At 38.6% G+C, this 25,396-nt stretch overlaps 1 protein-coding gene across 10 annotated transcripts in view; it reads right to left on the bottom strand.

The window, feature by feature from the left end:
• The window catches only part of MLIP (muscular LMNA interacting protein), a 116,106-nt gene that overhangs the window by 44,266 nt on the left and 46,444 nt on the right, over positions 1–25,396 (bottom strand). For 7 of the 10 annotated variants that reach the window (XM_086744368.1, XM_086744372.1, XM_086744374.1 and 4 more), the window contains exons 3-9: positions 23,947–24,315; positions 17,603–19,219; positions 12,059–12,130; positions 3,327–3,392; positions 3,161–3,244; positions 3,006–3,065; positions 1,238–1,282 (exon numbers count right to left, since the gene is read on the bottom strand). In XM_086744368.1, coding sequence (XP_086600494.1) covers positions 1,238–1,282; positions 3,006–3,065; positions 3,161–3,244; positions 3,327–3,392; positions 12,059–12,130; positions 17,603–19,219; positions 23,947–24,315 — 2,313 coding nt within the window. The remainder of the gene's footprint in view (positions 1–1,237; positions 1,283–3,005; positions 3,066–3,160; positions 3,245–3,326; positions 3,393–12,058; positions 12,131–17,602; positions 19,220–23,946; positions 24,316–25,396) is intronic. The other 3 variants (XM_086744369.1, XM_086744377.1, XM_086744378.1) reach the window with 3 other exon arrangements.

Genomic DNA, 25,396 nt, shown 5'->3' with positions numbered 1-25,396 from the left:
CACACAAAAAAAATCAACATATTTGTACAATTTCTAGAAAAGTTTAGCCTACCAATAATCCTCTGCGCTATTCCCAAATGTGATTTTAAATATTTATTTGTTTCATTTATCTAGAAAGTTCCAGGGGAGACTGGGAAGGAAGCGTTTGTAAGTATGATTTTCTATGCCAGCAAAGAAAACCTAACTCTATCCCTAGGCATGTAAGTTGAATGCCCGAATTTATGCTATATGTCAGCCCCAGTTTTGGGAGCTGGAGATCTGCACTGGAGTGGTATTAAATATACTCTGTTCTCACAGACTATCTCTGAAACACACTTTTCATTTCATTAAAAAGCTCTCTTCCCATATCCTTTCTAATTAGCATGAGCTAGCACAATCTGCCAAGTAAAATTCACAGTGAGCAATAAAATATGCATACTGCCACATTCAAGAAGAAAAATTGAATTGATCAGTCAAGCATTGTGCTGCCATAAAACTGGAAGGCCTCTCTTGCTTTGCCAGCACTGCTTTGATTTGAGGTTCAGTAGAAATGCTGAATGATGAATAGTAAGCAGAGATTTCTCACCACATGACTAGATGAGTTGTAAGTAAAATATGGAAACTGCAGTAACTGCGTGTGCCAATGAGAATTAAAATGTTAATTGGGTTTAATGTCTCAATAATTGAACATATGACTCAATAGAGAGATTTTCTTTATATGTTGGGAAATGTGTATATGTGACAAAACAGCTTCTATTCATCTAAGGATAAACTGTAGGTTTTCAGCTAGCTCTATATCTTGGAAAAAAAAGTTTGGGTCAACCCCGAATTCTGATGGGTAGGGAAGAACTAAAGGACTTCCACAAAAGCAGGTCCCCTACAGTGCAGCCTAAGTCCAAACAAATGCACCCTTCAGCACCAGTAACAGTCTGTTTGCCAAACAGCTGAGCCATTGCCCCACGCACGAAGCAAAAAAAAAAAACAACAAAGAAGCGTATGAAGAAATTAATTTTAACATCATATTCACACAGGTAAAATTATCAGTAGACACTGCACTGAAGAGATTCTGCCCACGATGGATTTACAGGAGTGGGAAGATGCCTCACGTCTCAATTGCTGATGCTCTAACATACTTGTTTCTCTGTACTAGTCAACGCCTCATATCATGAGTACGCCTCTGCAGACTCAAACAGTATTGCAGCAAAAGCATAAATATTAGACATTTCTGCACGCAAAATGTAATTATAAAAGTACTTACATATCTAGTTTCACGCCCACCTGCTCTCTGCGGTGTTGTTGACACCTTGTACAAAATAAGTAGATACATTAAAAGCAAAGAGTTACTCTGAGGAGTAACTCAAAGAGATCTTCATCATTGTGACAAGTTATTCATCATTCAAATTCAAGAAGACTTCAGTTATCCAGAAAGATTCATGTGATACATGAAAATAGGTTGTATTAAAGTTTTGCTTGATATGCTTATTGCAGAAAATACTGTTTCATTTTTAGTGCTCAAAAACATTGATCCCATTCTATTGAGGACAGTATTTAAATTATCTCTGAGAACTCTCATAACAAAATGCTCGTTAGTAGATAGCCATACATGCAGTTGCCCTATGAAATGTAAGTTACATTTGCTCACAAAATAACCTGAAATGGCACCTTTTCATGTTCTCATTTGCAAGAACTTTCTTTAATATGACTAACCCATGCTATTTCTAAGGCATTTACTTATAACATACACTTCTTCCTGTCTATGACTGTCTTTTACCCTCAGTTCAAGCACTTTTCTCTCCATTCTGAGGTCCTCACAACCTTTAGCTTGGTCCCTGTGCTGCATCCTGTTAAACTCACTTTTTGCCCCCTTTATTTGGTTTCATGACTGCTAAGAGATGCCTTCCATTTGGTCAAGGATCAGTTCTCAATTGCCCAAGGAAGGAGGTTTTGAATGCTACAGCTCAAGGTAGTAGCAGCATTTTCACCACTTTGGATTCAGCAGAGGCATTGGAAAACTTTCCCTCAATAACAGTCTCTGCCTGCTTCTTCAGCTACTATCATGTTTCAGTCTTTCAGCTGCCTGAAGCCCAATTCACGACTGTGCTGGTTGACAGAAGTAATTTCAAAAATGAAAATTAAATTTCAAGTGCATATTGAATATAGGCACTTGGAAATGCTGGTTCTGTGCCCTATTTTTGCATGGTGGATGGGACATTGTGCAGGATATTTTGAATACACTAACTTTTTTATGTGTTCCTCTGCCAACAATCCCTTTCCTCCCATTTCCAGTTCCATTTTTGCCATTTTCACTTTCCTACAACTACCACGATGAATTTAAGATTTACCTGGAGCACACTGAGTACAGAACCTTCTTCCCTTGGCTAGTCATCCTTCTGAACCCAGAAGGCACATCGATACAACCTAGTGAAACCAGAAATTATTCTTGCCTCTCACTACCTGGTCCTGAGTTATCTGGTTAAAAAGATGTAGCAGATATGTCCCTCCTGTGAGGGGCCAGAGTTAAAAGGAAATCAGCACTTAAGAGCAAGTCTACTTTTTAATTTAATTATCTCATTATTTGAAAACCAATAACAAACATGAAAAAAAAAATGTTGTGAAAAATGTTTCCAGTCGTTGAAGCCAGAAACACTGGCTCCTTCATAGTAAGGACATATAGATGGGACGAAATCTGGGAGATGGCCAGAGACCCTGCAATATAGAGGCCAAGGTATGAAGGATTTCTTCCTTGTGGATCCTAGCCTCTGAAGCCTTAATAAACAGTTTCTCTTAATATAACTCCTTCTCACTTTAGGAGAATATCCTGTAACAAACTGCACTGACTCCAGGACTACAGTTTTGTCCTTCAATGTCTTTTAAACCACTAGACACTTCTACTGATGTTATACCTCTCAGTTGCAGCTTTCTGTTGCTGTAGGCTTTGCTGTTGCCATAGGCTCTATTGTGATTTTGCTTGCCTTGGTATCTACCTGGAAAGAGTCCTTGGTGTGTAGGTGGGCTTATTCACTTACCTTGCCAACGTCTGACTCTGTGCTCATCTGCAGAAAACTTGGAGAAGACTCACATCGGCGCTGCAAAATTATTTTTAACAGAGAACAGACTTATTAATGACAAGAGACAAAAGGAAAGGAAGATAAAAAGTCAGTCCCAGATACTGATGGGTTACCATAGTCAAAGGGTCCTGCAGGACTTGGTCAATGACAGCACACACCTCTTCCGTCTGTTGTCTGAGCTGGGCAGGGGAGCACATCTGAAAAAAGAGGACAGATCACTCAGTTAACTTTTGCTTTTTGTTTTCAAACAGAGATTTGAAAGACATATTACAGCACTACCTCTGAATGGGTGTCCAAAGCAGTGCCTTCAGTCACACTAGCAGTCTTGGTTGGCTCTTCTAATGCCTGCAATTCAAAAGATTTTGATGTGAGTTCAAAATTTTAAAAACCAAGCAAACATACACTTTTTCCACTATTGTATTTCCAAAGGTGGCACTTTCTGTTTCACCATGGAAAGATGGAAAAAGAAGAAATTACAGGCCTAGTAAAGTTCTTCAGGTTATCAACTTCTGATTCTGAACTAGAAGGGGGGTTGAAGAGCAGGAGAGAGATTATTCAAGCTAGGTGAATTGTCTTTTCTTTTAGAGATCAGAAACTACCCATTTAAACTGTCCTCTCCTTCGACAATGCCCCTCTCTTTCATAGTAAATGTGATGCGGTGAATGTGCACTGTGTGCCACAGAGAGGCCAGGGGCCTGCCTGCCTCGCACCATCGGAGGAAAGCCACTGGCTGTAAGCAGGTGGACGAGGCAGGAGTCCAAGCAGACAGGGGGCCCTTCCTTTTCCTCCAGCAGACATTTTCTTTTTTAAAAGTGCCTCCTGTTTAAAAAGGATGGTGATTCCACATTGCAACAAAAACACTGCTCAGTGATTTTGGATTTTAGCCTGAAATCAGAAACACATAAAGTGAAATATGTGCTATAGATATGTGATATCACACTAAGGAGAAGTGCAATCTCTCCAAAACAAAACACAAGCTTCTTGTGCTTGGATATACCTCTTGCTTTCCTATGCCCGTACTTGAAGCAGGTTTGAGAACAGTTGGAATCAGTTTCTGGTCCCTCTGCTTTATCACGAAACTCACAAAACACCCTCAAAAGCCAAACTGAGTTTGGCTCAGTTCCCTTTTCATCTTTGTCCATGGTCTCTGAGGCACACTCTCACTGCCATCACCTGTTTTTTCTTTGAAGTGATTTTTGAATAGACTCTGTGTCAAGACCAGAAATTACTCTGGAATCTTGCTGATGTATGAGGTTGGTCTGCATGGGAGGGACTCGCAGGGTTTGTGGATTTTTTGTTTAACATACTATGTTTTTCTGAAGTTTCATTATACTAGTTATTCAGGAAAAAATGATAATAAGAGGAAAAAAAAGAGCATTCCAGTATAACACTTCTTCATGCATGTGGGATTCTGTAGGAGTGGACTGATCCCAGTGAGGTGAGGCTGCCAGTTACAGAAAAGATACATGGAGCTCTGAAGAAAATGGTAGAATCTTTAAGAAAAAGAAAATAAGCATATACTTCAGTAATTTCTGAATTTAATTTTGCTGAGTACATTTTTTTTCTTTCCTTGTCCGGCTACTGACAGCATACATCTATGTGTGCATAGCCGAAAAGTTAATGACAATTTACATTTGATATTATTTTAATACCATTCACAAATGATCCTGCCCAGAAGTACATTTATGGAACATCGTGACTTCTATCAGAGAGTACAGTAAGAAAAAAATGAAGAGTAATTTCTTTCCAAGCAGATTTCTCCCCTCCCATCCAGCTCTAGATAAATCTATTGGCCTTAGAGTAGCTGTAGTTCAAAGGGAAAAAATTAAAAGAATTATTATTTTTGACACACAGAAATTAATGTAATCTTATTCCAAGACAGAAGATGAAAAGGCAAATGGTCTTTCTCATCTCTGCTGTCTCATCACTGTTACCCAGCTAAATTCTCAGATCAGCAGAAAATCCTGTAGAAGAGGAGGTCTCAGGTAAAGAGGGCCCAGAACTACACTCAAGTACTGTGTCCCCAGTTCAGCTTCAGCCAAGATTACATCCTCCTGGTAGACATAAAATGAAGTCACAAAATGAAGTAGAAGAGTCACTCTAGTACCTATTAGGGCCAGGATAGCAGCAGGTTGTAGAGAGTCTGAATGTGATTTAGGAAAACCAACAAATTTTAACCTGACACAGGTTTGAAATGGAGAAATTGCTAAGCATCTCCAAACACCCAATAAAGGAGTAGGGTAATGAACATAATAAAATTAGTTAAGAAAAAGTACAAGTTTCTATTTTGTGTTCACTTTACCAGGGCAGTGGGAGAGGGTGAACACAATCATGGGTAAGAAACAACTACCCAGAAGATACTGAGGAATCTTTCTAGAGGAACGACAGCTACATCCACAAGTCTCTATTCAGAAGTAAGACTCTGGATAATTTAAGTACCAAACATTCATCAGTTTCAATAGAAATTGAGTACCCAAATATCTTTACATTTTGGAGCCTTCATTGACTAAAGAACTCAGGTGAGCACAGCACGAAGGTCTATGTGCTCCACAGTCTCCCTGAGATATGACCATCATGCAGAAGCCATGTGAGAGAAAGCTTTTTCTTCAAAGTGATCCATCTAATTTCTTTAATTGTTTTATCTCCTTTTTTTTCCCCTTTTTTTTTTTCTCTTTGAATAGCTCAAGTCCTCCAAAGAGAGAGAAAAAACAAAGAGAGCTAGATTTTAGGGATCCCTATCACCTCTACAAAGAAAAAAAAAAGTTCTGCTTGATCTGTTGTTAACTCTTCAAAATACAACTATTTTTTTTTCAGTAGTGCTTTTTTTTTTAACATTTCCTCATAGAGAAAAATGTGAGATTAAAAAAGTACAACTAGCGTTTCTGACCTCATTACTGGAGTTATCATGCAGTAATGTTATGATTAATTTAAAGCATTAGTGCTATCTACAGCACTGTTCATTACTGCTATCAACAGTATTCAAGCTTCACTTCCTACGCTGATGGTCTAGCAATATTAAAAGTGGAACATTCCTATTTAGGCATTCCAATGTTTTTATTATATGTGAAAAACAATAGTCAGGTCACAATTTAAAAGAAGAGTGCAATTTAGAGAATGAAAATGTACTTGTGACAGGATTTGCATGTTCAGATGAAATAACCAGTTGCTGAGCCACTACTTTTTTCCTTGCAAAGGGCAACTTTGGGGATGCGATGCATATGCCATTGACGTCAGTGATGACTACAACCCTTCCCTCCTCTTTCCCTCAAGCTATTTGATTGCTAAAGCTGTATCAGAGCTGAAAGGATACTCGTAAATGATCTGAACAGAATCTCTACTATTTTGTTAGAAGAATGAAAGCTCTTAGCATCATATAGGAAATATAGAACATTATTTAATCCACCAGCGAATCATATTAATACCAGGAGAAAAAAAAAATATTGTAACCAGGATCTGACACAGCTTTCTTCTTACTGTATTGCGGAAACTCTAGGATGAGCAAATTCCAAGAAGTTGCTTCTTCTTTTATTTCTCTTGCGTAATTTTCCCATCAATATATTTTCCTAAGGCCTCTGCACATGCAAAAAAAATCCCTCTGTATAGTGGAACTTAATATAGAACTTAATATACCATAAGTTCCTTTAAATTATTCCTGGAAGATCCTGGAAGATGACACTGAAAAGACCTGACTACTTTTCCTCTTATGAAATAATTAATACTAAAAGCTGCAAGGCCTTTGAAAGAAAGAGGGAGCTCATAGACTGCTCCTACATTGGCATGCTTGATTATTACAGATGAACTAGGTCCGTTATCACTCTATGACTGCACAAATTATTTCCTTTCTTTCTTACCACTAGGTATTTATCTCTAGCCTTGAGAAGCATGTTACGAACACATAATCTAGATGCAAGAAATTCAACTAGTAAGCGCACACCAAAAGTACTTGGGGAAAGCTAAAATCTTTTTTAATCAAAATATTCTCAACAAGGTGTTGTCAGAAATGCTTTCCAGGTCAGAATGGTCCTGACATGCTTGATACCAGCAAATTGTTCAGCAGTTAGGTCTACCATATCAGAGTGGGAAAATTGGCTTCCAAAGTTCCTACTGTATGATTTCAAGGAGCAACACAAATCTACATTTGTCATGATCAATGTCTATACCAATAGATGTTTGATAATACAATAGGTAAGATTTCCCTCAAGGCAAGAACTTAAAACTGGGTCTGCAATGTAGCAGATCACTGCCATGTTCCCTAGTTGCATTTCTTTATTTCCATGAAAAAAAAAAAATAAGCCTGCCCTCTCACCCTCTTCCTCCTTCTGCATGAGGAAGAAAATGCTTTTTTCTTTTTTTTTTTCTTTTTTTTTTTCTTCCACAAGGAAAATATACTGCACTGCTGGCAGTCTGCTCTGTACGTGATGGGATGCAATTACTAGGTCTTTGGAATTTTCCTAGAAGTATAACATCATATGGAAAGACTGGTTTAGACTGTCTTGAAGCTAACCAGATTTCATTGTGACAAGAGAAAACATGAAGAACAGCCATAAACAGACAAAATCAATAACCTAAAATATTCTTTAAGACAGAAGATTTTTTTCTTCTTTTGTTTAGAATTGAAATTATAGTTCTCTACTTGTAATTAGTTGATAAATACAAACCAGATAAGTCAGCAGTGCTTTCATTTGCACCTCTTCCATCCATAGCCAGTGGTACTTAACGCTTTTCAGAAGACTTGGTAAGCGTGGGATTGGGCTCAGCTGTGAAGCAGATGGCACACCTCATCATCCTGGTTTCACCACAGTTCAGACTGGGGAAAGTCTGAGCAGAACGTTTGCTGCAGTTCTCCCCCTTAAGTCTGTATGCCCAGGTTTCCTTCCCATCGAAATGATGCCCAGATAAGGGAAGTTCACCCCAACCAGCAAGCAGAGGGGCTATGTATCTGGACAAACACAACAAACATGAATTCCCCTGCATAGATCTTTATGTAGACCAAAGACCACTGTATTGTTATGAGAAGATTTTATTGTTGTTGTTTTCAATTTCAAGGCGTCCAAGAGTTTTGGGGTTACATTTCAAATTTGACATAATTCTGAAGATGAAGTAGATTTAAGAGACTGTCTACTTAAAGCTATGAATTTTTCTGTAGCTCCCTGAAATAAACTCTTCATCATTATTTTGACTGAAAGCTATTTTTACAGATATTTGAAAAATACAATCTCTATATAACAGATGCATTACTTTTTAAATACTATCTGATTAGGAATTGAATTTTGAATTAAACTGTGATCACTTCTATGTAATTGTAGAGGCTATAGAAGAGTGAATGTTAGTAGAGGGGTGAATCACTGCCCAATGTTAAGAAGACCAAAAGGAATCACAGTGATTTCCTAGTCTGACCTTTTCTTTAAATGACAGAACCACCTGAAACTTCTGTATGAAGTGCTAGATAAGTGCCTCACCTTGATTTTTCAGTTTTTGTGATAAAGAGCACATGTAGTCTCTGGAAATTTTTTTTGTTAATTTTTAGTTAATTTTTAAATTCTTAGTTAATTTTTAAATTTTTAATTTTTAGTTAATTATTTCTGTTAAACTTCTGCCTTATGCCTGCATTAAGCTTTCCCAGCTTCCTCTTCTAGCTGGTGGATCCTATCATCTGCTGTGCTGAAAAGTTCATTATCACACTCTGTGGACCTGCCCCATTGCTACAGATCTGTGTGGCTATGATGGCACTGCTGACTGATTGTGGTTACCACCACCTAATTGCCACCATCACCGCTCTCCTTGCCCAAGCACTGTGGAACTGTGCCCTTGCTGGTGAGAACGCTGTCCTGCCAGTTTTGCTGTCTCTCCAGCTCCTGGTTCACCTTCCCTGGGGAGCAGCCCATTCTTGCTGCTTCCTGAGAGCGTCTGACTGTACTGAGGACTATTCCCTTAAAAATAAGTTTTTGTCCTTCTGGCTTTGAAGTGAGTTAAAGCCCATTCTTCCAAGAGATATCCTGGATTGGGCTTTTCTGAGCAGAGCACAAGTGCTGTAAGGAAAATCAGGTTCATGCAAACTCAAACAGCTGGAAAGCATGCCAGTTTTGAGATTTAATGAGATTAGGCCACTTCTGGGGTTGCCAAAGAATACACATGTATAGTAAAGAAGTCTTTTATTCTCTGCTAATGAGCACAGATTTTAACAACTTGCTTTGAGTAAGAGTACTGGAGGATAAAACATGTTATAGAAAAACCATTAAGATGATGATAGCCTAATGGCTTAATAAAAAAGTTGAAAAATGCTGGCTGGAACTAAAGCACCTACACACACATAAAAGAAAAAAAATGACTTGAGAAAGAAAGTTAGATGCAAGGAAATAATTTAGAGGCAGAAGTATTGTAAATTACATGGCATATCAATGGCAGCTTTCTATCATGGGATCTAATTAATACTGCACACAGATTGTCACTAGGATCACTGACATTACCATTCTGACTAATCTTATTTCTCATTACCACTCAAATCAAGTACCACCACTTGCATACATAGTGGAAAAAGTCGACTTTTGAGAATGTGTGTTTCCAGTTCAATTGCATGGCAAAACACTTCTAGCACTTTAGGCAAGTGATGTATTCCTAATCATTCATTCAGCTCTGTAATATCTGTGCCTCACAGATATTATGTGCCTTTCTTCCTTGCTAAAAAAAAATAAAAAGCCACTCGGAAACTTCTTCTCCACATAACCATTATCTTAATGTTAATAAAACATCACTTATGTAGTGAAAATCTTGATGTTGTGAATCTCTCTTTTTTTAATCCAATGCATAAAATGTGTTGCATAAAATGGGATCAACATAATTACTGTCTTGGGCTACAATGTGGGATGAGTTCCTTCCCTGTTCCCTCACCAATATTTTTTGAGGAGAACACTTGGATATTAGGGTTTGGTACAATGGGGCCTATGCATGCCATGTGGGTCCTTCATGCTTCTTCAAGAGCCACACTCCAAGTGCGTGTCAGCTAGTGCAACAGGACTGGCTTAGGAGTATTAGAATTGGCTGCTGGTACAGATCAGTAGAAGATTATTCTCCATAATTTGCAAGATGAGAGAAAGCATGTAGTTAGGTCATTAAACATACAGGTTACAAACTAAATTAGTCCAGAGTTTCTCCTGAAGGCAAATCCTGTAGCAGAAAATTGATTTCTTATTAGTTTTACATGGCTGTGCTTTCACTACTGAAGGATTCAAGGCCAGAGTTTTCAATAAAGTTGTAGATAACCAAAAGTCTCTATCTAAACACAGATCTCTTCTGAGTCATTACTTTTTCTACAGATACTGGCATTATATTACACAATTCTGTTTTATGTATTGAGGATAATTAACATGCGGGTTGTGAGTCAGTGCTCCGGAGAGCATCCAAAGGAATCCTCTTTCTTCTGAAAAAGCGCAGTCAGATAGCTGCCATTAAACCACTAGCTGACATCAGGACCGTGCTCTTAGAGTCAATACCCTGCTCAAAGTCACCTACCTGGCTTGGTTTGCAGAGTGGTGCAGCCTTAGACTGCACAAACTGGATGCCTTTCAGATAAAACCAACAATGACATGGCACTTCAGGAGTCCACCAAATGCTTCCAGACACTAACAGGCACTCTGCCCAAATAAAACCCTCCCAAAATACATTCCATAGGGGTATAGGTTCCCTTGCATCACGTGTTTCCCTCTACAGAGCCATTTCTATTGGAATACATTGCATGCTAAAGCGAACATAACCTTCATTAATGCATTAGAGATTTAAGTAAGGGAAGGATCAGGTTTTATACAAATGTTTTTTAAAAATCATTAAAGATTAAGAAAACATTGGAAAAGAAAACAATGTCCCTTTTTGGAAAAAAAAAATGTTATTTATAGTAGTTAACTGAGAACCACTAGATCACAATCAGTAATATTTCAAGGACAAAATTATAATCTTCAAAATTTTTACACAATTAATTTCACCCTCTCCAATGCCTTTGGGCTCTGCAAACTTCTAGTGAAACCAGCTGAGCTGTGTATGTGAATACATATTTAAATATGTAGTTAGGAATGCTTAATCTTACAGAAATTAATCAGAGACTAAGTTCCTGAACTAGGTACTGAACAGAAAGGTTTTTCTGATAGAGCTCCAAACTGGATGTCAGAATGATTAAGCATATCTTTAAACAAATAAGACACTTAGCTCATCGCTCATCATAGGAAAATTTGGTTAAACTTAGTGGGCTATTCTTTTGTGCAAAACTAATTTGGAAAAAAAATACTTAAAAATAGATGCTGCTGGGTACTTTCAACCCTTCATGCAAAATTTAAATTTTAAATTTACTTCCAAAGTTGCATGAACTAAACAAGGACTATACAACCCAGGCTTTGTTGGCTGTGTCTTTGGCAGTAAATAAATGCACTAAAGGTCTGTTCTTTGGATCTATCATCCCACTGTACAGAAAAGAACTGTAACCCCAAACTACGTACCGGGAATGGAACCTTGGCCCATGATAACTGTTGAAGTGCTCAGGGAAGCTTTTTTGGGAGGATGGTAGCTTGCAGAGGCCAGTGCAATGACCAGGACTGTTCTCACAGTTTAACAATACAGCTGGTCAAGTTTGCCTAACTGGAGACGTTAAATTTACTAGTATAAGCACAGCCATTGAATAATCATTAACTAAGACCTACTGATTTGTAGGTCCCAGAATAGTAGTGCTCCAGACAATTTCCTGTAACAAAATAGACTTGGAGATGCTGCCATAAATGGCAATTCCTTTAGGATACTTTTTTTTTTTTTTTACAGTAAATTTATTTGCAGCAGTTCAGATTAGTGAAGGCTTTGATCTTCAGTGGAAAGTGGTTGACCCTGAAAAATCTCTGGAATTATAATCCTGAGTAATTAGTTCCCAGGCTTCCATTCTGCAATATTCCCCACAGAAATGTCAGAATATGTACTTAAAGTTGAACGGTCTCAAATATACAACGCAATTCCCGTGTCTTTGAGCAAACACTAACCTTCTGTTCCATAAGTAATGTGTTTGTAGGGATTGCTGCAAATGCCTTGTAGCTTGTCTTGATCTTGTACTGCTAAAAGGGTAAACCAGAAAGCAGGAAGAGAAGTAAAACAGGGTAGAAGAGGAGAGGGAGAGAGAGGGAAGAGAGGGGAAAGGTACGACAGAATGAAAGACAATTCCAATTCTCTTGCAGACACCTTGCAAAATACAATGCTAATGTATTACCTAGAAAAGCTATTTCTTACAGAAAATCTACTGTTTCTATTATTATTTTAAAGGACTGCTTTTAGGAATGTAGTAGGATGAAGTGAATTCTCTGTCACCTTATAACTCCTAAAGTTATTTTTACCACTTTCTACTGACTACTATCCTTAAATGAATATCAGGAGAGGCTGTGAGTTTTTTCCAAGTTTGCTTGCAATTTGATATGATAGTGCACAGCTACTTTTGCCAGTACATTCGCGTCAGCAACTGCTGCTGTGCGGTATGATCCTGGACCACTAAGTCAGAGGGATTTCTGTGATTGGCTTTAATGAGAGCGATTAGGATCCTTAAATGCTGAATTACTTACATGAGTGGATAGACAATTTAAGTCATGTCAGAGCTTTTCATCTCCTGACTAAGTAACTCTACTGCCCAAACAAATATTTCAAAACACATATAGGAACTTCCACACTCTAAACAAGCATACAGAATTGACAATCTAAAACATACAAAATGTATGGTTTGGGGTACAAAAATTCTAAGATCAGCCTTAAAAATTATTCTTTTTAAACAATGTATGTTTTAGAGTATATTAGCTTGCCTAGTTATTTTTAACTCTTTAGAAACCATACTTTCTATATTTTCTTTTTAATTATGGAGGTTGAATTCAGTATTTTTTAAATGATTGATGAGATTCTTCTATACTTACACGAGTTCAAGAGCTAGGATTCTTAATCACATGACTGCTGGAATTTTTTTTTTTAACAATTAAATAAGGATTCACTACATAGTTGCCTTTTCAGAAACATTCTAATAAAAAATCATAAGTTCATATAATAATAGAATTTTAAGTTATTGATTTATTATTTCTGTGAAAGTCGCCCAGAAACAAAGTTATTTGTTAATCACTTCAGGTTTTTTAATGTACTACTGTCTGCAATGGTGCATACTAGTGATTATGAGATAACAGGCTGAGCAACATGCTTTACTTTGGGTTGTTCTTTTGGCATTTTGTTCTTTTTTTTATATCTAATAAAAATCTTGATGACAGAAGAGCAGCCAAAATCTTAATTCAGAAAAAAGAAACATATCATCCTTGCACCTCTCTTGAAATATTGTAGGACACTACCTTTTAGTTCTTTTCTATACATAATATTGTATTTGGTTTTGACTTTACTGATATTTCTTAGTCAGAAGTTGGAGACTGACAGACATTCAAGATGTCAATAATCACAATAACCGTATTGAATGAACAGTCTGACAAAGCAGGTGAATGTAAGTGCTGGAAATGCACTTTTTTCTTTTTTGAGAAGGGGCAATAATTTATATGAGATTTAGTGTTTCTAATTTGGATGACTACCATTTAAGTGCTTTAGTCAAAACAAATGCCTTTTATAGTCATAGGCATCTCTACAGGATAGTTAATCTCCTCGCAAAATAGGCACCTAGAAAGGTAAAATAAAATAATCCTGTAAATACACCATATTCTCTTCATTAGCTATAATAGAATTGCCTGAGTTTTGCTTGGATATCTAACTTTCAAATGTCAGAAGTCATGTGAATGGAATCCTGCCCTTTGAACATTTAGACAGCAACACTCTCCTATAGATGTCTGTAGGTTCATATATATGTATATGTATGTATATACAAAATCTATATGCAAATAAGACATGAAATACTGTGCACTGAAGTAAGATGGAAGACCAAAATTCCAAATATTAAAATTGGCATATATAATTGAACATTTAAATGAAATGCAATGTCTTCACTAGCCCATGTGCTTTTACATGTGATGTGATGGGCATCATATATGATGAGAATACTGTGACCACTGTGATCACTTTGAATGTAGTTATGCTGTTATGTGAACGAAACAAAGACATATTGGACTGTTAAAACATAAAAGTTTCTATACTCCTTTAACATGCTTTATCACTTCCAGATACTATAGAACCTGTGAGCAGTGTGCTATTGTCACAGTGTCTGAGATGAGTGGAAAGTCTTTAATTCAGTTTCTCACCTATATGAATATGTTTCTTGACACATTAGTTTGCATTACTTAAAATTATTCTTCAATGCCTCAATACATTTAGTAATCTGGTTCATAGGAATCTGGCAATATTTTTAAAGACCCATGGACAATTAGGTCTGCTGGCCTGCACTATCATCCAGTCATAAGCAAACCAACTCCAATATAAAATCTCTGGCAAATATTAGCCTGAGGAGTTTTGGGGAAAATATCCTAATTTTTTTCCTGAAATGATCACCTAGGGCACCTGTAGGGCATTGCAAAGTGTGCTAAACACATATCTATAAAGGCTTAAAATCAGTGACTAACCATAAGAGTGCAGAGCTCCTCATGAGTAATCTTTCCTGCTTTGTGGTAGGTTTTGCAGCTGTGCCGAATTCCATGTTGCTACGGTTAGTTTGTTCCTTGGTTGTTTTGGGTAGATCTACATGCATTCCTGTGCTACATTCAAACAGGAATAATCAAAGCTCATGTAGGAATGATACCCCATAAAACCAGTGCAAAGACTTTTCAGACAACAGACAGAACTTTTTATTCTAATCTGTTCCTGCAGAATCAGCAATTTGATCTGCCTCCCGTCCATCCTACTGTTCATTTTAGCTCCATGAGGACACACTCAAAGTGTCTGCAAAGTCCAGGGAGAAGGTTTTTATTTCCCATGGTCACTCACAGCTCACACTTCACACTGATCTGTGGATTTATGTTTATACTCACTTTGTAAAACAGTCATATTTTTAAATCGTTGGCAAACATTAAGATAAATATATACAGCATGGGAAAGCCCATGCGTTTATACATACAAATGCAAACAGTTAAGTGAGTTCATAGGTTATGTTTTTATTTACCTGAACTGGTGCATGCATAGGCACAAACATACAAAAGCTCTCCATTAAAGAATCCTTTTGTATAGTTCCTTTGATATCATGCTAATTAACAGTTTGATGTGAATACTGAAAAGTACATCTAATGTCAAAACTCTGGTTTAATAGGTATTGGTTTAATACATGTCTTAACAGTGGTTGAAGCAACATTAAAGTTGCAAAATTACACATGCCAAAGTCAAGCACTTCTAGATGCTGTGCTTTTCCCTTGATATTCAATTAGCACATTCATACATGCCAAAATTTTGGCATGCATCAACAGTCACCAAATGGTGCAACCTGCTTTTTGTCTAGTTCTAAAGCTGAGCTGGTTGGTACTAAAGAGACCCAAATCCTGCTTAGGTTGTTAATGTTGTCTCTCCTCAATCTTTTCCTCTTTCCTCTGGAAATATACTGAGACTTGAGGCTGCAGTGTTATCAGAGAGCCTGGTAACATTAACACATCAGCAAAGTTCATTGAGCTACGCCATAAGCCAGGTATGGAGATAAATGAGAGCAGGAGGAGAGAGGGTGTTGAATGCACTGTTATACACTCTACATGAAGTCTCAGCCTCGCATTTTAAAGCCACAAGAGACCTTTCCTGCACTGAACACCCAGCTGCATTTGATTTAGAGGTTTCAGGTCTTCCACATCCCCAGTGGAGCCAGCTTTGTCAACATGACTGAAAATTGCACCAGACTAATGGTCCAAGTCTGTTAAACTGGTGGACACTCCCCCAGTCTCAACGGGGCAGGGGGGCAGTTTCAAAAGTGCCACCGTATCACGTGGCAAAGCACAATTAGGAGGAAAAGGGACAAAAGGAAGGACAGAAAGGGTATAATAACCTCTGCAAATACAAACCTAGGCAATAGCTCTGTGCCAGAAGCAGAGAATTTCCTTACTGCCGGAGACTCCCACAGTGCTCATTGCACTGACTGGCAGAAACCACAACTGCTTTGCAATCTGCAGGCTCAGTCATGCCTTCCAGTTTTGTCTCAGGGGCTTTTTTTCTTGGAATTTCTACAATTTCATTTCTCTTTTTGTTTCATTAAGTAATACTGACAGGGTGTAGTGACACTGTACAGCTCAGCTTGGCACAATGGTTCCTCTCGGGTCGTTTCGTTTTCAGAAGAACCATTGATGACAATTGGTACTTTGTGGTGATTTAAACCTCTCATTTTCTATTAACATTTTCCAAGCAGTTCGAGGCACCCTTGCTATAGCCAAGCTGTTAGGAACACATCTGACACAACTTGATCTGGCAGACCAGGCTGTAATTTTGTGCTGTGAACAAATAAATCAATAAGTTATGATAGCCTTTCTGTAACGGGCAGAGCTGAGATATCACAGGCAGAGGCACAGAGGAAGCATGGCGTGCAACGATAAGATAAGAGAGGCTGGAAAGCCTTCTGCAGCCCTGATGTCTTCTGCCACTAGCCCTTCCTTTTGCATAGTGGGGCCTTTTGTTTTCATCTACCTGCCACATGTTTTTGATCAGCTTTCCTTCCCATCCCATTTTTGAGCTGTATCTTTAGGTTTAACGTGTGACTGGTTCCCAAGCCCTCCTGCAGCAATAGCCATCATTGCTTATTCACACTCTGCTGGGACTCTCCTGCCTTTGGGTGGATGACAAACAGTGGGAGTGTGGTTGATCCTTTGAGTGTCAGACTTTCGTATTTGCAGTAACCCATGTTGTAGGAAGTTTGGTGACTTTTTCCCCTCACCTTCTGTCTAGCACAACAAGATGAGTACCAAAGAAAGGGAAGAAGCAGGAGACTGTCCTTGTCTTCCCTCTCTGCCTCTTGACCCCACAGTCCGAGCTCAGGCCGAGCTCAGCTGTACCTCTGGGCTGGTCCCGGAGTGGCACAGAATGGCTGGGGTGAGTACAGCCTCCTGGGGAGCCAGCAGGATAGGCGAGATGGGGTGCTTGGGAATCGGTTGTCACGCAAACAGCCAGTTCACATCAATCAGATTAAGCTTCTTCTAGCTCAGCCTTGCACCTAAGATCACCATATTTCTATTACTTTCAGCAGGAATACATAGGGATTTACATTAGCATAGAACATTAGTATAGAACATGTTTTATGGTCTATTTTTCACATACCAGTGTTTTAAGTGAGCTTAAAAAAAAGCGCACCAAATGTATGTCAAAGCCACTGGGCACAAATCTATTGTTATTAGTATCTCCTCCCACTCATAAATAAAATATTTTAATTTTTTTTTGCTAAAGGATTTGTACAGCATCTTCTCCCCTAATACAGAATATATTGCTAGCAATTTGGTATGGTAGGATTTAGTCTTTGCTGTCTTTGCTATCCATAGAAAAACAGTTCCTTTTTAAACATTTTTTCCATAGCTCATTTATTTTACTAGCATTGTGCAACACAGATGTGCGGTTTTTTTCCTACAGGGACAAAGAACTATTAGAAAATAAGCATGCACCAAGAGTACCTTGGGTTTGATGTTTTCATGGTCAGGAGGCAGGGAAAAAGATTGTGGTGAAGTCAGCTCTCGGGGTCTTGATGGCAGTGTGCCTGGTAACTTGTCTGAGACAGGAGATCTGCACTTTAACACTGGTGAGGTGGCAGATTGCTCAGGTCTTGGAGAGGAGGAATTAGAACTAAAATTTGCGTGCGCCAATGTAGAACTAAGCTGCAGCGGATGGGAATTAATATTACCAGTTTGTGGAACCGGTGGAGTAGAACGAGGCTGTGAGACAGACCACTGCTTTGAGACACTTAAAGGGGTAGGAGAGAAGGCACTCGTCTCCTGAACAGCCATTTGGGATGAATCTGATTTAGATCTAGAAGCTGAATGCAAAAGACTTGAGGAAGGAGATGAGTGTTTTTCTAGGGTGGGGGAGAATACACCACTAAGACTGCTAGAAGAAAGCAAAGGATACGACTGGCAGGTAAAGATGGGTGAGTAAGTGTGTACTCTCTGAGACTTCTGAGGTGCCTGGGACCTGGAGGCAGTGTACCGCAGCCCTTCTGGAGAAGGAGAGGTTGGGTGTGCAAGGGAAGAAGGTGCTGGGGCACAAGGAGGAGGCAGCGTAGACTGCAAACCTGGAGAGGCAATTGATTTTCTGTGGGAGGAGATGGGGGATGACAGAGGACTTTGGGAGTCTGGAGAAAGTGTTCCCACTGGAACGTGCTCTTTAGGAGAAAGGGACCTCGCCCTCGGGGTGGGATGAGGCTTGGAGGGTAACGGCAGATGCCGAGTCCATCCTGAAAGCCAATATTCCTCTCTGCTGGGAGAATCTGGTCTTATAGGACGGTTTGAAATAGATTTCTTGGGTGTTGGGGGAGTTGTTTTGGACTTTTGGTCTATTGCGAGTGTTGAGGAACCAAGGGAGCTAGGAGAAAATGTGGGACAAGAAGCAGGGGAAAGTGGTCTCCGCTGAGAAGAGCCTGATCTCAAAATAGCAGTTAAAAGGGTCAGTCTGGTTGGCAGAGGGGATCTGATTCTTGACTTTGCTGAACTTCTTCTAGATGACATTTGTGTACAAGGCTCATTTATACTACATATGGTTGAAGAGGAGCCATAAAGAGAGGGTGGAGACAAAGGTTTAGGGCTAGGAGATAATGAGTGTGTTGTTATATGTACAGGGACAGGAGATAAAGCATTCAATCTTGTGGAAGAACTGAAGGATAAAGGCTGAGCTGAAGATCCCTGAATTTCAGCTGAACGTGGAGAATCAGGAGAACTCTTAGCTGGAACAGAGGATGTGGTAAAGTCTCCCATTTTGCAAACACAGCCAGGGGTATAGAGACTTGGTGTTTGTAGGTTGTCATACAACCAAGGAGTGGAGTAACTATTTGATGCAGAAGAGGATATTTTAGACATGTAGGGGAGTGAACTATGAGAAGCAGACTGAAAGTAGAGAGATGAATCTTGCTTAGAAAACCCAGTAGCTGACTGCCAGTTGTTACGGGAGTCTTCCAGCGAAGAGGCTTGATTCAGGTTAACCATGGCATCACACATTACTCTCTGATTAGTTGGAGAAATTAAGTGGACAGCAGGTGGTTTAGAGGAAAGATGATCAGAGGTGGAAAGAGTAGAAATTAACTGGAGAAAAAAGAAAAACAGAAATATTAATATAGGTGGAACCTGTGGAATGGTTAAGCATCTCGCATTTCAGTCCTGTGGTCATGCATATAGTGTTTGCATTAGTACTGCTCTATTGGATAAAAGCACAGGGCTATCTTAAACCTGGGGACACAGTCTGATGGATATGGCTCTCAGGGGAGGTGAATGAGTGCAGACAAGTTATGTGTTACTTTATTTTCATGAGACCTCAGTTTTGTTGACATAAACAAGTTTCAAGGCTACTGTATTTTTCACTTTAAGTAAAACTGAAAACAGTTGTGCCATCAGTGTCTAGAATCATGTGATGTCATCCGCGTTGGGCAAACGCAACAGAAGGTGAGAAAGTGAGAAAATTGCAGTATTGTCCCATCTCACTTTACCAGTTCAGTGGAAAGCAGCCTTTTTGTAAATGAGATTCAAATCAAGTACTCTTTTTTTTTTCCTTCAGTAAACAACAGCTTCTGCAGCATCGTGATATCAGAACAAGAAATTTGCTCAGAACTACTTAAATCAGACATCCAGTTTGTTTCTCACTTTTCTTGTCAGTCACAGAGCAGTGCATTTGAGAGTTTGCCAGCATATAAGAGTCCTTATCCCCTGCTCCACAGTCTCACAATACACTAATAAAACAGTAATGAGCTCTTTCATGAGTGCCTTTTCTCTTAGGTCTATTCTAATTAGGATTTGTCAGAACTGATTAGAGCATACAAGTATATTATCAACCTTCTATACAGTTTTATGCTTCTAAAGAAAGAAATTCTCTCAAAATCTTCCAAGTTATTATAATGCTGAAATTAAAAATGGGATATACACAACATGCATAAAACCTATGAGTATGAAATAGTGAGTTAAGTCAACTGTAAAACCAAATTATCACCTAACTTTTGACTGAGCAATTTGAAAGCAAGGAAATTGACTCTAATTCCTACAACTTCATATAAATATGAGAATATCTATTTATCTATTGTCTGATACCCTGAAAAGATTATGCAATTCTATAAAAGACAATTATAACATCCAGTTTCTACATACATGACTTGCATATGGCTTTGGCTCAGCCTACGAATTCTATGTTTTAATACAAATATCTTCCCCATAAGAGGGAGGAATTAATATTATTATATCATATAGTATTGATACATCACAAAACAAAAATAACTACACAACACATAATTTTCAAGTGAGAGCACATGGTGGAAGAAGCTATGACAGGAAAGCAAGACTTGCAGGCTTTAAAAGGCTAAACTATACCTAAAATGCTAAATATAGGCTAACTATGCACCACAGAACCTCTATTAGTCCATATAATTTAAAACAAGTGACCTCTTCCTGCTAAATGATACCAAACAAATAGTAAGCCTTGTAAACTGAAGATACTTTCTGTATAAGATGCCTTCAGAAAAGCCAAGGTAATGCCTTGATTTACAGAAATAAACACCAACCATCAGGATGCCTTTACAACCATGCTAACTTCCTCTTATTTTATACGTACGTTAAGGTGTCACTTTTGAAGTAGAAAGCCAACAGATGTTTATAGTGTGAATACCAGAATACAAAAACAGATGTCCATTATACCATTATACCATCTATTCTATAAAGAAATTATGACTCTTGTTGAAAAAGCTGCTAAGAATAAGAAAAAATACTACAAATTGAGAAAAATTTACCAGTATTTAAGCATTATGAAAAATTGTAATGAATTATGAAAAATATGTAGTGAAACTGAAAATTATTTAACAAGTTAAAAAGCAGCATGTCAATACATCTGATAATTTGGAGCAACTTAATGAATTTAATAATGAGTTCTAGAAGCTGATAAACTACCAAAACAAAACTGGTGAATGAAATCCCTATATTTCAAAACAGAATAGATAAATTTCCCTTACAAAGACAAGAGATTAAAAGAAAATGAGGAACGAATATGAAACTCCATAATAAAAGAGCAAGGTGTGCAATGACTTCTAATTAGTTAAAACTTAATAAGAAATATTTATAAGCAGCTAGGAAAATGTTCATGGTAACAGATGATAAATATGCTCCTGCAAGTATGATAAAGACGTTTTGCTGCAATCTTCCAGTTTGAACACCACTGAATATTTATGTGCTGAGCTAATTGAGCCATTATTCAAGTCTTCTGAAAAGATTTTGTATTACAGTGTTAACCGCATCTATAGATTATCACCCTCTTATTTATAGGATCAGAAAATCCTATAAGTGGTTGGAAGTTACTTCACTGGAGATTGTGGAAAACTTGACAAAATCTCTGCAAACAGCACAGTAAATCAGCCTGTGAGCTGAGACCCAGTTTATATGGGTGCCATTCAGAACAGTTTGGTTTCTCCCAACAAAGAAGGTGCATACTTCCCAGCAACAGCAGGAGTTTGTAGGGACTCTTGACTGATTTGTCTGGAAACGTCAAACCTGATGACATGCACTGGACAGGGGAATGCCAAGTAGCTTCGACTAGCTAAAAAAGCTGTCTGGCTATTGATGCCCCACAGTGAGTCAAGAAGTTTCTCCAAGCTGAGTTAATGTCCTGGCATTCAGAAGAGCAAATACCTCCCCCTCTCCCCCAACTCCAAAGGATGCACTCCCAAGGGCAGGAGTCAGTCTGCCTCTCTCTTGCATAACTAGATTCTCTTTAACTTAAAAAAAAAAAAAGAAACCCCACAATATATAAACATGAACTATCACCAAAAAGTTCCAAATATGACCAGAAGACCAGAATAACTGACTCTTTGCAAAACTGACTATTTTTTTCAGACTTTGAATATGGTATAGCATTTTCCAACATCAGTCAGGACTTTTATACCTCAAAGAACAATAGAAGCTTCCATTTTTCAATGCTTTTCTTTCTTTTTTCTTTCATTAAACAAAGTTTGAAATTAATGAAGCTGTAGGAGCCCTCTGGTTCAGTTAGAGTGATCCTCTGTACAACAGAATAGTCCCCAATGCTGGTTCTTGTTTTTCTCATCTCTGACAGGAAACCCATAGTCTAACTGCTTTTAAATGAACATAATGTCATATGTAATAACCCTTAAGTGGGATATGATACTGTCATTACAATCGTAGAACTGACAAGGTAGGCTCTATATGGAATCCTTTGCACAGAGGAAATCTACCAACAGGTAAATAATGCATCTATTTAATCATTTTGTAATTTTCCTTCATTTCTGAACTTAAGCCAGAAAGAGTGATGCCCAAGGAAGCATGAAAAAAGAATCAGAACATCAGTGAAAAGCAACTTAGTAAAAAAGGTCATCTTCTTATGAAGAGATAGAGATGGATAGAGATATTTAGAAAATGAAGACTGAGGAAGTACTTACAATCTTGAAAAACTGTGATTTAAGAATAATGATGGGATATGCATTACCCATACTACGTACTATCTCTGTTCACATTCATTTGAACAGCTAGTAAAGTTAGGCTTTAATTCCTTTTCTGTGCAATCTGTATTTTCTGTTACTTTATCAGGCAAATCTTTGTTTACTTGTCAAATCATCAAAAGCTTAGGAAAGCTACAGCATATGAATTTTTCTGCATAGTCTTACAAAAAGTCCACCCAATTTTATTAATATCTTTCAAAGAAAACACCCAAGTGAGCCTGGCAGAATCTGCATACTGAACATTGCTGAAGTAAATTTAGATTTCCCTAGGATAACTATTCTTTTACAAGCTGCTTCCTCTACGTAGATTTATCTATGCTTCGACATCTTCCTCAGGTAAAATTCTCACTGACTTCCCTGGGAGTTTCTTAGAATAAATTAATATTTCATAATGCCATAAACCCCAAATCAGATTAGATTTACTACTCACAATTTCCTCAATCAAAAATTGACACAGAATTTGATGAAAAATTTAGTGGGATGAGTATTTCAACACAAGATAGGAAGTCCTATTCATTTTCAGACACAAAGTATTCATGCTTAACTTTCTTCTAAATTATTTATAAAGTACGGCATTTTCAACCGATGGAAACCCTGTTGAGGTCTAAGGAAATGTCTGAATTTATTCCATATGAGAAGGATGTTGCTATTTTACTAAAGGTAGAGTTTTCCACTGCATACACAGCCTTGAAAACTATCAGTCATCTTTCCAAGATGAAAGATATTAACTTTTCATGCAGTAAATTGAAAGCGAAACATTTCAAAGATCCTTTTTTGAATTCTCCCATTGGTAATTTAAAATTTAAATAGATCAATAAATGTACTCGGCAAAGATCAGCCTAAAATGGACCTTTCAGCTTCATTAGTTCATTACACCTGTGCAAAGTCAGAGCTAACTAACAAGCAGAATAATAGGATTTCTACAGCTTCTTTCTCTGGCTTAAAGGGTGGCAGCGGGTGCTCAGAAAAATATAGGCCTGGGAAGTCTGATGCTAATAATTCAAATGATCTACAGGCTCCATTGATTTCAATGACATTAGCCAGTTTAGACTAGCTAGGAATCTAACACCTTCTGATTAACTTGCTGTCTTGTTCTTAAAGGAAAGAACAATAGATCTGCGTTACCCGCTCCATTTATATTGCAGAGCCACAGGGAGAGGCAGTGCGTCAGAAGGGCTGGGACAGCTCCTTAGAGTCCAACTGTTACAAAAAATGCTAATTAAAAAATAAGTTGGCCAAGCCGCTTTACAAACCGACTCAGTGTCCACATCCTGAAAGCTTTAGAAAGGAAAGGTTTCTAGAGTTTAAAAAGTGGGTTACCTGATGTCTTTGCAGATCAGTGGTGCTGTGGGAAAGTGTAGCACCTGGAGCATGTCCATCGCCGGGAGGTTTCCCTGCTCCGGTGCCAGGGGAAACGTGGGACATGGCCAGCAGCTGAGCACTGATGGGACCGTAGCCATTGGAAGGCCGATGGACACTGTTCGAGGCAGCAGCTGCTTCGTCTTCATCACCGGAGTCCGTAATCAGGATAAATTCAGCCTTAAAAAGGTCATTCTCCTGCATTTCTCCTTTGCTGGAGTTACACCTCAGGGACTGGAAAGGCGTTTGGGTGCTGTCTGTACGGACGGCAGACACACAGTCTTGTCTGGCCCCGCTCTTTAAGGCTAGCTCATCAGAGACCGGGCTGGACTGCAAAAGACACAAGGAAAAAGATCCAGATTAGCTGCATTTTATTTGTCTTTCCCAAAATGTGAAGCAATTTTGGCTTGCAGCGGTGACTGGCACTGCACTACCAAAACTGCAGAGGGCAAATGAAGAATTTGGGCACGAGCACCCAGCAGAAACCAGCTCCCCAGGGAGCCCCCTGTCTCCAGCCCCCCAGCCAATGTTGTGGGGGCTGCCTTCCCGGCGACTTGCAGAGCAACAGGGGACTCTGTGCTCAACGATGGCCCAAGCTGGGGGCTGGCATGGGAACCGAAAAGGAGGGTGCAGTCAAACCGAATGAGCTGTCAGACCAGACTACGCCAGACACGATGGGAAGGCATCCCGACCGCAGGATCCACGGGAGCGGACAATGCTCCTCAAAGGAGTCTGACAGACAAATCTGGGACAAAACCTATACATATTAATGAAGAAACAAAAGCCTTTAAGCCAGGGCATTCTCTGAAGAAAGCAGACAAAGAATCTGAGGTCAGGGAGCTTTACTGTGTGTTCAAGCTTCTCAGCCCAGACCACAATTGTTCTTCATATTTTCTGCAATTTCCACTTCCAGTATGTAACTTCTCAAGCACACTTTGAGTGAAGACAGGAGTAGTGAAAACTGGGTGTATGAAATAATTTAATATTTAAACTGCTCTGGTAAATCATCTTTCTCTTGAAGGATGGTGAAAGAATTAGAAAGGTAAAAGAACAGAAAAAGCTAAAATAGAAATACTGTGTACTGCAAGAGACTATTGTGTACTGCCCGTAGATGGGGCTCATATTTGAATCCTACTTGAGGAATACAGTAATGACAAATGTCTACTGGCAGCTCCGCAAGACCCTGGAGCTCAGTTCTTTAAAAAATATTGGACCATAAATGAGGATACCACCCGTGTGTGTTTGGAGGTGTTATTTTCTTTACTTGATATTAGCTGAGTTTTTTAACATATTGTTGTGGTTCTAGACATTTTAGAAAAGAGATTAATGAATGCTATGAACGCCTTTTCTGTACTGCATCACCTGCCAGAAAAGTTTTCTCTCCCTGCAGAGAAACACAGGGAGACAGAGG

The sequence above is a fragment of the Chlamydotis macqueenii genome, chromosome 3 (assembly GCF_036417535.1).
Source record: "Chlamydotis macqueenii isolate bChlMac1 chromosome 3, bChlMac1.mat, whole genome shotgun sequence".
Lineage (NCBI taxonomy): Eukaryota > Metazoa > Chordata > Aves > Otidiformes > Otididae > Chlamydotis > Chlamydotis macqueenii.
Note: the sequence above shows the minus strand (reverse complement) of the source record. Positions and strands in the feature narration are given on the sequence as shown.